General features: G+C 38.4%; 1 protein-coding gene across 1 annotated transcript; it reads left to right on the top strand.

Annotated features, from left to right (window-relative positions):
- Positions 1 to 142: 142 nt before the first annotated feature.
- HAUS8 (HAUS augmin like complex subunit 8) lies at positions 143 to 13,744 on the top strand. The gene is made up of 11 exons (XM_081313821.1): positions 143 to 239; positions 313 to 362; positions 607 to 662; positions 1,761 to 1,857; positions 2,853 to 2,936; positions 3,866 to 3,936; positions 6,469 to 6,543; positions 6,648 to 6,806; positions 9,785 to 9,926; positions 12,231 to 12,372; positions 13,291 to 13,744. The coding sequence occupies exons 1-11, from the start codon at positions 214 to 216 to the stop codon at positions 13,409 to 13,411; spliced, it is 1,023 nt and encodes a 340-aa protein (XP_081169947.1). The 5' UTR covers positions 143 to 213; the 3' UTR covers positions 13,412 to 13,744.
- Positions 13,745 to 15,629: the final 1,885 nt, after the last annotated feature.

Consider the following 15,629-nt stretch of genomic DNA (forward strand, 5'->3'; position numbering starts at 1 on the left):
CCTGAGTGAGCCGGAAGTGAGACTTTTCCGCTTCGAAATGAAGTGCTAAGAGAAGTGAATGAACCGAGACACGCCCTGAAAGTGGGACGCTCTAGTTTCCGTGCTTCCGCCTTTCGGGTGGCTCGGGCGGTCCCTTCCAACTGGGCTCCAGGGCGCGTGCGCTGAGGCTTATTTGTTTGATGGGTGGGAAAGTCGTGAGTTCGTTCGACGGAAATGGCGGGAAAGGCGCCGCTCGGCGGGTAAGAGTGGAGAGAAGGATGGGTAGTTTGGGTTTTGATTTTACCTTTCACCCAAGTTAATTTATCTTTCTAGGGAGCCTGGAACGACTGAGATGCAAATGGGTGCCCGACCGAAACAGAGAGGTGAGTAATGGCATTGGAGAGTAGATTTCATGGTCCAAAACCAGCAGCTGATCCACTGCACAAGCTGTCGGAGCTTAATATCATACCTTTGCACAGGAGTCTTTCTATGGAGTCGAGTGCTTGGTCTCAGCATTGTTCCCTAAAGAGTCCGGGAGTCTCTGGGAAAGCTGCTTGTCTCGTGGTTCATAACGGTACGAATGTAAATTTACTCTCCTTGGTTCTCTTTCAATTTTTCCTCTGTCAGGGGGAAGAATTGTGCCATCTCGTTACCTGCAGTATGACAAAAAAACAAGCGGAAAGGTGAGTCTAAACTTAGAAACACATTGCTCTACAGCAGTGTTTTTCTAAAACTTGGCAATGTGAGATGGGTGGATTTTCAACATCCCAAATTCTCCAGCTGGCATGAAAAACACTGTTCTATGGCTTTATGGAAAGTTGCTTTGGTTTCTGGCCTGTCTGCTAATTTTTTAAAATAAAAATTTCAAATTGCTGCTTTCTTTGTGTTAAGGGAGCTTTTTTATCTGATTAAAGCTCTGTAGGTTTCAAGGGCTATTTTAAATTTTAGATTTGTTGTTATTATTATTATTAATGTTAATTTAGATTGTTATCTGAGTGAATGTAAAAACTTTATTGTCATTTCTATTAGACTGTGAGCCTGCAGGAACAAGTTTCATGTTTTAATTAGTATACAACAGAAAACATCAGAGAATTCATAAATAATAATAATAATAATATAAAGTTGGAAGGGACCTTGGAGGTCATCTAGTCCAACCCCCTGCTCAGGCAGGAAACCCTATACCATTTCAGGCAAATGGCTGTCCAGTCTCTTCTTAAAAACCTCCAGTGTTGGAGCATTCACCACCTCTGGAGGCAAGTTGTTCCACTGGTTAATTGTTCTGTCAGGAAGTTTCTCCTTAGTTCTAGGTTGCTTCTCTCCTTGACTAGTTTCCATCCTTTGCTTCTTGTCCTGCTTTCAGGTGCTTTGGAGAATAGCTTGACTCCCTCTTCTTTGTGGTAGCCCCTGAGATATTGGAACACTGCTATCATGTCATAATACTGATAGAAAATAAATTGCTATTTCCAGGAGGCAACATTTAAGGAAAACTGTTCAGGAATGCAAAAAAAATTATGAGGGACCTATTTTGTTTGATACATACAAAGAAATAATGTAATTGTATCACATGCTACATTTCTTATAACTAAAAAAGATAAGGAAAGTTAAGCTCGTGAAACTGAAAACTCTCCGAAAAGGACCCTCTATATCAATATATTTTCCCGTTATTTTCTATTATTATTTGTTTTGATAACTAAATGTAAAATGTAAAAACTATTCCCAAACAGTAGCAATCAAATAAGACTGTATTGTTTAGTTTCAACATGAATGTATTTAACTGGCAGGGCACCTCAAATACCAGCTTGTCCCTTGCAAAAGGTCTAGGAAATGTTGGATCTCCAAAGAGACCTGTTCAGCTTCAGAAATTCAAGACTTCAGTAGGTAAGTTTTCACTTTACACAATCCAGAAATGTTCCCTGCATTTTTTTTATCAGATGTCTACAGTTTGCACTTTCTAGAATCCAGGCAGCTGTGGAATATTCAGAGAAACAATCTGAAGAACATTTAGCTACCCTGTGGTCCTCCAGCCATGGATATAGGTTCAGAATTCTATTGCAGAGTTGGCTATATAGGAAAGCTTGTCTGCCGTTATTACTATTGTAACTGAAGAAGTATGGGGAAAGCTCCTGATGGCAATGTTTTGACAAGTAACACCAGCTGCCTGCAATTAGTGCAGGTTCGCATCCCACCAGGCTCAAGGTTGACTCAGCCTTCCATCCTTCCGAGGTAGGTAAAATGAGGACCCAGATTGTTGGGGGCAATTAAGCTGACTTTGTAATAATGCTGCTTGGGGTGTGTGTGAAAGCCCTAACAAGCAGGCATATACATAGAATGAAGGCTACTGCTAAGCTTGTAAGCCGCCCTGAGTCTTCGGAGAAGGGCGGGATATAAATGGAAGAAGAAAAAAAAACAGTACAAGATGAACATAATATTCTACCTAGTAAGGGTTTATATAAAATCCCAAGATTCATTTTTGAACATACTTGAAAATTGTTTATTGGATTCTCTTTAGGCTTCTAGTCTGCCGAGATTCTCTTTTTGTCCTGAATGCATTTAGTAAGGGCCTGTTCAACTTATGAACTGCTCTACATCTTTCCTTGGCCTCCTGGTTGTCTTATCTCTGAGGAAGTATTCACCTTCTAGGATTTAGATCAGTTTTGATTGTGGGCAGTAGGAGCTAATGTAAAACTTCATTGCAACATATGGTAGCTTTTAGAGAGGAATATTGTGAAGACTGTATCTAATTCTGCAATCCTTACTTGAAACATCACCCTTTCTATGTCGTCATTTCAGTGGAACCGCGTCCCTTACCTTCAGCTAATTAAAATAATTGGAATCCCAAAGGAAAAACCTCTTTTTCACTCTTTTTTCTGCAGAAACTACACCTAGTATATTACAGTCAACCTTTCTGGATAGCCATGAGAGTACTCGACCTGAATTGGAGGTTTCAGCTATTAATGGTATGTGCGCTACTTGAATGTAAATTTAATACCAATAAAATAAGTTTGTGATTTTATTCCAAAAATTATACAAAAATCTATTTTTAAATTGAATTACAAACACTCAAGATTACATATTGTAATGTAACATCAAGATTTTTTATATAGAACGAGTCAATCAAATCCAAATGAGCTTTTTGGATCAATTAATATTTGCTTTTGTTACTTAGCCACCCCTATCTAACATGACTTTGCACCCCTGATTTTTGCCTTTAATTACAATTGGCAATATGGAATCCAGTTCATATCCTTTACTTGCATCTCCATCTTCGTGCTTTCAGAGAAAAGATTTGATGGTTCCTATTCCTTTTTAAGAAGACGTGGTGGCTCAGTGGGTTAGGACGCTGAGCTTGTCGATCAGAAGGTCGGCAGTTTGGCGGGTCGAATCCCGAGTGCCGCATAGCAGTTTGAAAGCACGTAAAAATGCAAGTAGAAAAATAGGGACCACTCCGGTGGGAAGGTAACAGCGTTCCGTGCGCCTTTGGCGTCTAGTCATGCCGGCCACATGACCACGGAGACGTCCTCGGTCAAGCGCTGGCTCTTCGGCTTTGAAACGGAGATGAGCACCGGCCCCTAGAGTCGGAAACGACTAGCAGGAATGTGCGGGGGAACCTTTACCTTTACCTTTATTCCTTTTTAATCAAGGCTATGAGAAAGGATTTCTGTAAGCAGAGCTTACAGTACAGAATGGAACATCCGTGTTTGTTGCCATTCCCTCTATTGTTAAAATGCCAAAGAAGCAGTTTACTGTATGTCATTCTTGTTTTCAACATTTTTAAAACAAAATTTTCTACCCATAGATTCTAAGTAGGTACCTGAAAAATATTAGGACATAAGTAACTGATCTCTTTCCTTTACCCAACTGTCTTTGATTGCCTTTTTACTTTCAGAAAAAAGCCACTACAAGACACCAGTTTTAAAGCTCCATATGAAAGGCACTTCCAAAAAAAAACAGGTCTTGGTAAGTAAAGCAACTTAATTGTTAGCTACAAAGTGAACTTTGAATAAGTAATTCTGAGCAATAGGGACTGTGTTCTGAGACCTCCCGTGGCATCTTTTGATACTGGAATAAGATGAATTATTTCCTGGGCCTGAGCTTTCATATACCAATTGCCACTGTGTTGGTGATAATGGCAGACGTTATCTCCTTTAGCATCCTTTCTAGAGATGCCTTCAATTACTTGGTGCTATGTGAGGAATTTATTCAGCATAATTCATGAGGAGAAATACGGCTGTAGTAAGTTATATTGGCCACTAACCTAGATGCTTAACTGGATTTGGACTATTGTAGTACTCTCTGTATGGGAGCTGTCTTGACCATTTGGAAGACCAGAAATCAGCAGCAAAAAAGGGCAATTATGTTCATACCACAATATCCCTATTGTAATACCTCTGTTTGGTTAGCCAGACTAGTTACTAATCCATGCAAGTCAAGGTGCTGGTGGTCACCTATAACATGGCGTAGCATGTTATGTGAAAGAGACTTGATTTTCCATAATGTCTCCAGGCTCTGGGTTCTACTGGTGAAATGGTGATATCTAACAGGATCCAGGAAGCAGGCCTTCTCTGTCATGGCCTCTGCCCTCTAGACTGAGATTTCCCCAGAGATCTGCTTGGTCTCCACCCTGACCTTATATAAATGAACTCTTCAACATGGCTTTTCTCCAGGCCTTGGGCTAGAGTAGGCGGCAGACTTGCTAATGGGTGTCATGGGATGATTGGTTTCTTGGATTCTGTTGGTGGTGGAGGTTTTTATTTTTGGTCTTCCCTTTCTGAGTTTACTATGTCACTGATTTACATTGTTTTGGATTGTATACTGCCCAAAATCATGAGGGAGCAACCTAGGAATCAAATAATTAAAAGGGGGAATATGAAATTAATAGAAGGTACCAGTGGCTACTACTTAAAGGTAGTCTTCCCAGAACCGGCTGCTGTGGGATATTTACCTAAAAGGCAGAATAGGCCTTTTGTGTGCCTCAGCTGGGCCATCTTAATGGTGATTCAAGTATTTAAGCTTCTGGTGCATATTGAAAAAGGAGGACTGTATTCAACTTTTTAAAATAGGCTGATTACTGCAATATCCATATTGCAATATGGCAATATTACAACAAAAAGCCTGCAAGCCCCACATTCACTGTGCTTTGTGAATTTTATATCTCTCTAAATATTTTTTATTGTTGCTTTGACTGCAGGGGGAAAAGAAATCTAACTTTTAATAAAATTGATGCCCTATTTCAGGTTATATGCTGTGCAGATTTTCTATGACAAATGAAATATAAATACTTGTAGGATAATCTAAGGAGAGGGTATTTTGTACGAGTTATTTATACAAATAATAAAGATGGGATATAAATAAAATAAAACACATCGGTATTGTCTGTGACAAGAACTGGTAAAGAAGTAATAGGAGGAGGGAGACCCAGTTATGGAGTGAAAGTTGAGCCAAACAAAGTAGGAGCATAAAAGGCTTTTTTCCCCCTTGCAAAATAAAATAAAATACATTATTATTATTATTATTATTATTATTATTATTATTATTATTATTATTATTATTATTATTATTATTATTATTATTATTATCCAGCACGGTATCATGCACCGGACTGGTAGAAGCTCTTCAGATTTCAGAGAATTTTTTTCAGCCCCATCTAAAGATGCAATAAAGGCTGCTTTGCATACAAGGCATGTACTCTGCATTAAATCATGGTGTTATTTTCATGATCACATTAACTGCAAGGGTGATTATTCAATATCTCTAATAAGAAATTTTGAGGGAGGGGTAGTTGAACCCAGAATGGGCAATTATATGTTGCGTTAGGTGATCCAACAGGTAAGGGAAACAGTTGGACTCTTGGGCTAAAACCTCATTTGATAATCTTCTTAATCCTGAAAAATCAGTAATGACATATCTACCATGGATTGACCTGAGTTTCCTTTTCTCTGGAGCCATTGAAAAATAATTGTGTGACTGTTAGGCATATGGTGATAGCCTACAATGTTGGGTTGAAAATATATTAACCATGATATTGTGACTTTAAGATGTTAATTGGCCAATGGGTGTGTAAGTGTTCTCATGGCCATAAGAGGGAGCTAGGAACGTAGCTTCTCTGAATTCTCTGCTCTCTCTACTATTGCTGTTTTACTGTACTGTTGGTTTACTACTGTGATAAACCTGAGCAACTGTGTTTTTGACCTCTGGACCGGTAAGAAGACTTTGTACTTGGAATACTCTTTGGGCTATTACTATTGTGTATGACCTGGACTGTTTATTTTTGACCGTGCATTTTTGTTTTTACACCACCTCAAAAGTAAAATACTTTCTGTTTTCACAGCTCAGTGTACTCTTGTGGTTACTGTGTGACTCTTACTGCTCTCAGTACCCTTCCTTGTCTATGCAACTCCTTGGTAGCACAAGGAGACCTCTGCACAACAATTCCTAACAGTGACCATTTTTTGGCCTACCCACTTCACACAATATCTGTTTCTTTATTAGACATCCTCTGATTCAGATGATCTGATTGGGATGCTGGACTCTCAGATGCTGCTGTTAACGTATGCCTCCATGAAGGTAATAACTGCCTAAATACAAGATATCCTTAAAGAAAAATTAAACACATGTTTTGGAAACATTTTGAAATAAGTTTTGAATCTAGAGACGCTCTATTGTAACAGATGGAGAAAAACCTTGTCCTTCTGGAGGGGAAAGCTGAAAGAAACTTGTTAATGCTCTGTGAGGAAGTGGGGAAACTACAGCAGAATGTACAGGAAAAGAAGCTTAAGCTGCAGCATCTGAAGAAAGAGACTGAGCTCTTTGAAGCATTAGAGGGACAGGTTTGCTTAGTTTTATATAATATATGTTGAATAGATTGAAAACACTAAAATTAAGGTAAAATGCCTACCAAATATCTACTGATAGCTTCCTAAGCAAAGCTTAGATTTGGAAAGTATATAAAGCATTCCTCATTAAATGACTTTTCTATAAATGGATAGATAATACATTGTTATTACATTGTATTTCAGGCATAATGAATACAGGTGTCTCCCCTTTTTTCTATTCTGGACTTCTGTCAATTCTTATTATTTAGGTTTCTTTCATTATTTTTGAGGGCTTTTACTAACTTGGTAATAGCTACGGTAAATTGCTTTATCCACATTAAAATTAATATAGGGGGTAACCTTGCTTACCAAATCTAATAGGTGTACCAGAAACTGTCATTAAGTGACATGTCATGAATTGGAAAATAAGTTGATTGCAACTTATGTTTGCTGTTTGCTGTCGTTAAGCAATGGCCTCACCTGACTGAGTTGTGACTTCCTGCTGGCTTTGCCATTCACTTTGCTTGTCAGAAGTAAGTGGGGAAAGTTGCAAATCAAAAACATGTGACCATGGGATGCTGCTACTGCCATAACTACAAGGACTGGTTATAACCACCATTGTTCAACACTGTTGTAAGATCAGTTGCTGAACAACCGTACTTTAAATGAAGACCACGTGTAGAGATTAAATCTAGAACAAAATTAAGAAACAGACTTGTAAGAAAATAGAGCAGAAGTAAAAAAAAATGACTAAGTATAGTTGAAGAATAGGATTGATTTTTAATAACTGGGGGTTGTGCTGATCTCCAAATGTGAGGAGAGAAAAAGTGGTATCGCTTCAGAACTCTGGTCTGATGGCCCATGGCTTTTGTAAGCAAGCTGAGTTGTGGTATGGGCCCAAGGAGATGCAGCCAGTTGTTATGTTTATAAAACATCTTTATACAAAAGATGGAAATTATTTGTTTGCAGAAGAGATGGAAATCCACATACGTTACCACAGAAAGTAATAAAATACATTATAAAATGTATCAATAGAAATCCAGTTTTACAAATAACAGTTGAAAGAGATGAAAAAGAAATGTTTTGCCAAAGAAAAAAATGTTGCTTCAAACATTTTGTCCAGATTTGAAATAAGTGCAGGGTACCATGCAAAAGTTGGGACAATCATGTTCTCCTTTGTTTCCAAAGGCTAAATGTGAACCTGTAGATGAAACCTGAATAAAACACATTTTTGGCAAAACACCGAATGTAGTGCAATCTTTGGAGACTTCCAGATGTGCCAAATTTCAGTTCCCATCCTACTTTATCAATAGGGACAAGACCATGGCCCTAAGCCAGGGGTAGGCAACCTTGGCTGGGTTATGACTTGTGGACTTCAACTCCCAGAATGGGGTGGGTGCAGTTTTGCTATGATGCATCCGGCCTACGGGCCGGCTTTTTGACACTCCTGATCTAGATATTGTTACCATTTTACTCCTTATTTAAATGGGAGACACTGGATCAACTTGTTTTCTTTTGATCTCTGGAATAATATCTTCAGATAACAATATTCCACAATATCTTCATCAGAATTAGTGTTTAGGCTTTTTATCATTTCGATCTTTTAATCTTCTCTGTCATGCTACAGTCATCTGTTAGTCTGTTTTCCTATTCAAGCACAATCCTTTCATTAGTCATGTTGGTATATGAACAATCATTCTAGTATGTTTTTTTTCATTAAGCTGGCCCTTAGTCATGTAATAAATAAATACTTAAGTGTTACTTTCTGTTCAAATATAGATACTATAGTCCCTTTGGTTTAATTAAGTTCCACTTTTTTGTCTTATAATAGATATATATCAACTGAATTAGGAAGTTTGAAGTTTAATATTTCTGGAGAAGGCATCAAACTGGGGAAAACTGTCCTAGTGAAAGGTGCTATTTAAAAATGGAACATCTATCTGGGAGATAGAATTCTTGTTTACCATAGGTATTCATTTAGAAACTTAATAGTCATCAAAGTTGTTGAGCCAGGGTTGTTAAAGGAACATTTTACATTATCAGTGGTAGATTCAGCTAAATGACCTTCGTTCTACCTCTGGTTTTATGACTATTTCAAGCCAATGCAATGATTAAACAGGAAGTGTTTTCTTAGGAGAATTCAAAACACTACATATCATAGCTATTACGAAAACTAGTATCATTCACCCAGTTAGTAGGAAGATGTTCTTGCTGCTGAAGTAATAAGCAAGGTACCTTTTCCCTGCTATTATAGGTAGTCTTCAGCCAACAACAGCAATTGGGCTGGAATTTCCATCACTAACATTTGCAGTCATAAAAGTGTGCTGTTATTGCTTAGCATGGCAACCCCTGCAGGGTTGGGTAGGGTACAAGAGAGTGTGAGATGTGTGTTAGGGAGGATGCACAAAGATGCAAAAGTATGTGGAAGAGGCCTTAGTCAAGAAGGGTGCATGAGGATGTGCACAAGAGGTAGGGGTTGGAGAGAATGTGTCAGGGTATGTGTGAGAGGATCAGAACGTTGCAAGGGAAGCATGGTGAGGGTCAGGGAAGATGTACAAGTGGCTGGCATGGCAGAAGCACAGAAGAAGAGAAAGGTGTTTGGGTGGGGAAGACTTATCCCAGTAATTTGCAACCTTCCCTGCTGGCTTCCCCAGAAAGTCTATAGGGAAGCCAGCAGGGAAGGTTGCAAAAGTTTATCACATTTCAGGACATTGCAACTGGTTGTTAGGTGTGTACCAATAGCTAAATGCCTAAATTGCAATTGGGGTGGGGCAGGATAGTCAGAACTCCGAGAACTGAGCATAACCACCATTCATTCAGCATCATCATAACTTCAAATGGTCATAGGTCAAAGAATTACCTACACAGTTGCAGTGAAATTTGTTGTTAAAAATATTGTGGGGAACTATGCACAGTTCACAGATCATTTGCCTCCGGTGACTAATCATCATAATATTACTCTTTTTCCCTTGCTCCACACACTTGGTTTCCAGCTTGAAATACTTGGACCTGTTTCTGAACAATGTCCACAGTTTAGGGAGGACTATAAGCACTTTGCCACTGCCATGGACACAACTAGGCATGAACTGCCCATGAAGGACATCTACATAGAAGACGACATGGGACAATATCTAGGTACAGCAATGTCATCATGATATTATCAATCAGGTGGCCAATCTGGCTTATGAATTAGCCTTAACAGCTGACTATGGTCTGTTAGGAAATGTTTTTGTATTTGAGAATTTTTTGAATGGGTCCTGTATATATATGAATTCATGTGCATCTTGAATTCTATTACTGATGGCTTAGAATATTTTATTACTAAGATAGTAGTGAATCTCATGCTAACAGAAGTTTCGAGGCCGTTGACAATCCAATTTTGCAAAAAAAAGACATGAAACTTTGTAGAAGTTTATGCAACATTATACACCCCATGAAAATCTTATTTATGCATACGTCGTTCTGTTTCCACTAGTCAGTACAGAGAGATTTTTTTAATAATATTTTATTAATTTTCTAATTTTACATTTAAGTATTTAAAAAACATGGTGGCTGTGTTAATCAACAGTTCAATAACATACAAAAATATTTAGTACAAATCTCAAGTTACATCAAATATTTCCTCTCTTTTTCCCTAAATATCTACTATCTCGTATTTAAGCTAATACAGTTCTTATTATATCAACTAAGTAAAAACATCATTATTACATTTATCAATAAATTTTAGCTTATACATATCTTAATTACTTTTACATTCAATCTTTATAGACAGTCCTGTCATTGGTTTTTTCCAAATTTTTAGTTTCCCATCAATATTCAAATTTAACATTTGATATTTATAATATCCAGGCTTTAGGTAACCAAAGTTTCCCTTATCTCATTTGATAACTGAACCTAATATTCAAAATACACATCTTATCTATTTGAGTATGGTCTTGTTCTATTTTCTAAAAGTTATCTATTTCCCACCATATTAAATCATCTAATTAATAATACAGTATCCCCTTTAATAAATCAAAACCATTATATATATTTGTCTGGGTTAATAAATCAAACATATTCATATATCTTTTTATTTTGGGTCTAATTTTTAAATATTAAACAAATAGAATCCTTATTTTCAATTAATTTCCAAATATTTTAAATTTAATAACCAAAATTCCAGTTATCTCAACTTCTCCCTTTAACCTCTAATTAGTAATATAAAATCCCCTCTAATAAATCAAAACCCCAATTTTCTTCAGCCTTATTCTGGCTTTCTTCCTTTGCCAACTAACCTTCCATGTCAGTGCTTTTAAATCATCAAATAGATCTCCCTCTGTTATTATATATATTATTTGAAATAAGAGAGACCATTTAGTTGCCATGTTTGTGGAATGACTAGCCCATTTGTATTCATTAGATCGTCTCCCTATTATTCCAATTCCCCATGATTGTCCTGATATGCTTATCTTCCATTCAATCTGTTCTTTCTCCTCAAATTTCCTTGATTTATATAGAAAGTCTTCCATTTTCAGTGTTGTCACTCCCTTTTCTGGATTTTCCATTAACTGTATTTGTTGGTCAGTTGAGTTCTCTGTCTTAGTATTTGTTCCACTTCTTCTGTTATCTTCTGCATTGTTCTTTGTAGTCAAAATTTGGGTTTGTATATCTAAGCTGGCATCTTGTTCTTTTATGTTGCATTTTATTTTGTCACAAGCTGAAAAAATGATTTCATGTATTGCTTTCAACATGGAAAGAATCTTTTCCTGGTCTTCATTCATATTCTCTTAATAGTGTGTTAAATTGAGGACTTTAAAATCAGACTTTAAAAATAATTTTATAACTAGGTGTGGGACCTCTATTTCATGTGTTTATAGTCTTTATAGTAGAAGTCGTTTGTCAAGTAAGATTTTATAGTCAAGTTATTTCATCCTCGTATAATAACCAATGTTCCTCAAATAAAGAAATAGGAAAGCAATTCCCCACATATAGTTCTGAAAATCAATAAAGGTTTACATTCATAGTTCAAGCAGGCCAGTTATGCTGCCCAGAAGTTCTCTTTACAGCTGAGTTTCTCACAGGTGGTATCTGTCAAGGTCGAAAGATTTCTACTACTTTTACTCCGATATATCTTCTACTACTAAAATAATGACAGGCAAAGACTGTAGTTTTGTTATAGATAACAAAACTTTTGTTTGAAATCTGGGATAAAAATGTAATAATTACTTTTCTTCTTATTCTGTTCTTACATATTGAGTAGTATAGATATTTTACAGAATTATTTTTAATGGCCTGAAAGAAAAAAAAATATTTCCTGGATGACATGGAGGCCAGTCTTATTGAGTAGGAAAGTCATCCTTTATAAGCTTGTTTTAAACTAAGTACCCAGGTTTGTTTATCATCACCACTATATATTGTATGAGCTAACAGCTGCACCTTTTGACTTTTACGAGACAGCTGAGTTGCGGAAAAGCTTGGTTATGACTCAGAATGTTTTGAATGAAGCTCTGCTACAAAACTTTGAAGAAAATGCCAAAGCGCTGAATGTCATGAAGGAACTAGAGGAAGTATCTTTGAAGCTGGATGCAGAGCTGCCAAGGTACTTACAAAGGTGTAAGAAGAAACTGTGCCCTTTTCAATTGCAGAATACATCCATGCACTGATGATCACATAAGTCGGATCTTTTTTATTGAGAGTAGAAATGTTTGAAGAACAAGGCCGCTTCCATTTAGACGTTTCCCATTATAGTAGGTCCCTATTATGTATTTACTGCCATAGTTTCTGTTGAAACACCTTTTTATTAAGATAAGTTAGAATGAGCCTTCAAGTGATTGAAGTGAAAACTTAGGCTGAAGCAATTGCAAATTCAGCTAAGTAGTAATCCAAGATAGTACTGGTGGTCATTAGAAGATTGGCTAATCAGGCTCTTTCACTCACTGGCCTCCTAAACGTCTACAGCTTAGCCATGGCCTCCCAGCAGTGCACTTATCAGTTCATCGTCCTTATGGGAAAACATTTGAAATTCTGCAAGAAGATGATGTGCTCATAAAATGACTGACAGGGCCGATTTGCCTATACATGAAATGGTTGCCAGGGTGGGCAGAGTAAGTTACAAAATGCCCATATACTGAAAGATAATCTATCCCCCGTGATGCCTGCCCCTATCCTAAGAGGACTTTTTTGTATATCAAAGTCAGCATGAAACCAATACATTTAATATAATTCATGCTTTGTTTTGCATCAAGCCACATTCCTATTTAACTTGTAAATTAAAATTTATTTCTAAAAAGATGAGGCAAAGGAGCCTGGGGAGGCTAGCTGTAGTATCTAGGATTTAATGGTGCCCCTAGGCACTGCACTGCCTGAACCTGAACTAAATGAAATTTAAATCAGTTCAAGCAGCCGTGCTATTAAGGTTTTAATTACCTTTACAGGTTCTTTAGAGGAAATTAGAAGTCTGTTCATATAATTGCTTCAACTAGTTGTTTTTTTTTCCCTTCTCATCTTTCCCCCACAGGACCTTTGCACATATTGTGGATTTGTCTGCTGATGTGAGCAAGGAGGCCTCTCTCCATTATCAGAAAATGTGTGAAGACAGCCTGGGTCTGGAGACCATGAAGCAATTGTACTTTAGTTAGATCCAATCTTTAGCTCTTGGTGTCACTGAAACAGGAAGCTGGTCCTTCTGTTCTTTCATTGAAAGATTGAAATAGGTTACACCACTTGGAGTAACATTTTCTACTCATTTGTTACAATTGCTTGAGAGAGGAGGATATTTTAAGGAAAATCCTAATTGTTTGACGTGAACAATTGGAAAGGTGCACAGAAAAAAAAGGAGGCATAAAATGTGCTTTCTTTCCCTCATCCTTCTGAGTGCCATTTCAGCTAGTAGAAACGAAGATGTATTTGCACTTTTGAGATTCTTTCACTTTTGTATTAAAAAAATTTTCTCATTGCAAATCTTGTTACAGTAGTCTTCATTGGAATAGGTTATTTCTCACCCTGCCTGCAGGGATATTTTAGAAATGTTAGCGTTTGAAGGAATGTTTTTGAAAATAATTTGAAAAATGAACTACACCTTGCCTGTAGTAGAGTTTGCCACTGTCTTCAACATGAATAATCAAAACCAAAAAGATGATGATCATAGGCCAAGCATGAGTAATAGTCTGGGGTGTATTTCTTGACTGATGGTAGTTGTCCCTAAAAGGCAGTTGTTCCTAAAAGGCAGAAACTATCCCCCACTTGAATATCTTATTTGTCAATTCTGAGGGTGGTATATGTTACCATTTGTTTTGTCTTCTTTATGTTTATTCTTAGTTTTATTTATTCACTGTGCTGCTTGAATTTCACTGCTGGAACTTGCAGAACATTTGCATTTTTACTTACCATAGTTGTGTCACCAGAATAGCAGTTATTTTTAATTTTAAAAACATCCTACTTTTCTATTCCAGCTCCTTCAATATACAGTATATTCAGCATGTAGGTTAAATAAATGAGAGAATATACAGTCTGTCCTTTCTCTTTTGCCAATCTGGAGCCAGTCTATTTTTTTAAATTTTTTAAATTTAATTTTTTTAATCTGTAGCCAGTCTATTTCACTATATTCTGCCTGCACTGTGACTTCCTATCCTAGGTACTGTTTTCATATGCAGACAATCAAATGTTCTGGGATTCTCATTTTCCTAAGCCCATTCCACAGCTTGACATGGGTTACACAAAGGCCTTTCTGTAAACAATAAAAATATTAACTTTTTTATAATAGATAATTGCCCGGCCGCCCTGTTTAGGGTGACTCGCTCCCTTCTTAATCAGGAGGTGAGGGAGGATCCCTTACAGCAGACATGTCAAACACAAGGCCCGGGGGCCGGATCCGGCCCATGAAGTGGTTTCATGTGGCCCGCGAAGCTATCCTGGAAACAGTGAGGGAACAGCCCCCACTGCCTTGGCTCTGGCCCAGAGACCCTCAGATCTGTCCCACTCCTGCCCAGGCCCTCATAGGCACCCTTGATGCGAATGATGTAGAGCTGGCCACGCCTACCCAGTAGGCCATACGCATTCTGGCCACGCCCACCCTGGCCATACCCACCTGGCCCCCTGAGGGCAACCGCAATGCTGATGCGGCCCTCAATGAAATTGAGTTTGACACACCTGCCTTACAGGGATGGGCCGAGGAGTTTAGTCATCATCTGACGGACAAAATTGCTCAGATCCGGGCCGGCTTGGACTCTGACTGGGCGGAGTCTGACGAGGAATCGGACGGTCTTGAGCATGTTATCTGGACTGAGTTCGATCCTGTTTCCCCTGATGATATGGACAGGATCATGGGGAGGCTGAGCTTCACCACCTATTTGTTGGATCCGTGCCCCTCCTGGCTAGTTTATGCAGCTCGGGAAGGGACATGAGGCTGGTTCCAGGCAGTAATAACTGCTTCTTTGAAGGAGGGTGTCTTTCCTGCCGCCTTGAAGGAGGCGGTAGTGAGACCCCTCCTCAAAAAGCCTGTCCTGGACCCGGCTGTTTTAAATAACTATCATCCAGTCTCCAACCTTCGCTTTCTGGCGAAGGTTGTTGAGAGTGTGGTGGCACATCAGCTTCCTCTGTTCCTGGAGGAAACTGATTATCTCAACCCGTACCAATTGGGTTTCAGGCCCGGGCACAGCACGGAGATGGCATTGGTCGCGCTGGTGAATGATCTCTGGCGGGCTCGGGACAGGGGTTGCTCCTCTGTGCTAGTCCTATTAGATCTCTCAGCGGCTTTCGATACCATCGACCATGGTATCCTGCGGCGTCTCAGGGGGTTGGGAGTGGGAGGCACCGTTTTACGGTGGTTCTCCTATCTCCTGGGCCGCTCGCAGTCGG

Source organism: Vipera berus (genome assembly GCF_964194415.1).
Source record: "Vipera berus genome assembly, chromosome: 1".
NCBI lineage: Eukaryota > Metazoa > Chordata > Lepidosauria > Squamata > Viperidae > Vipera > Vipera berus.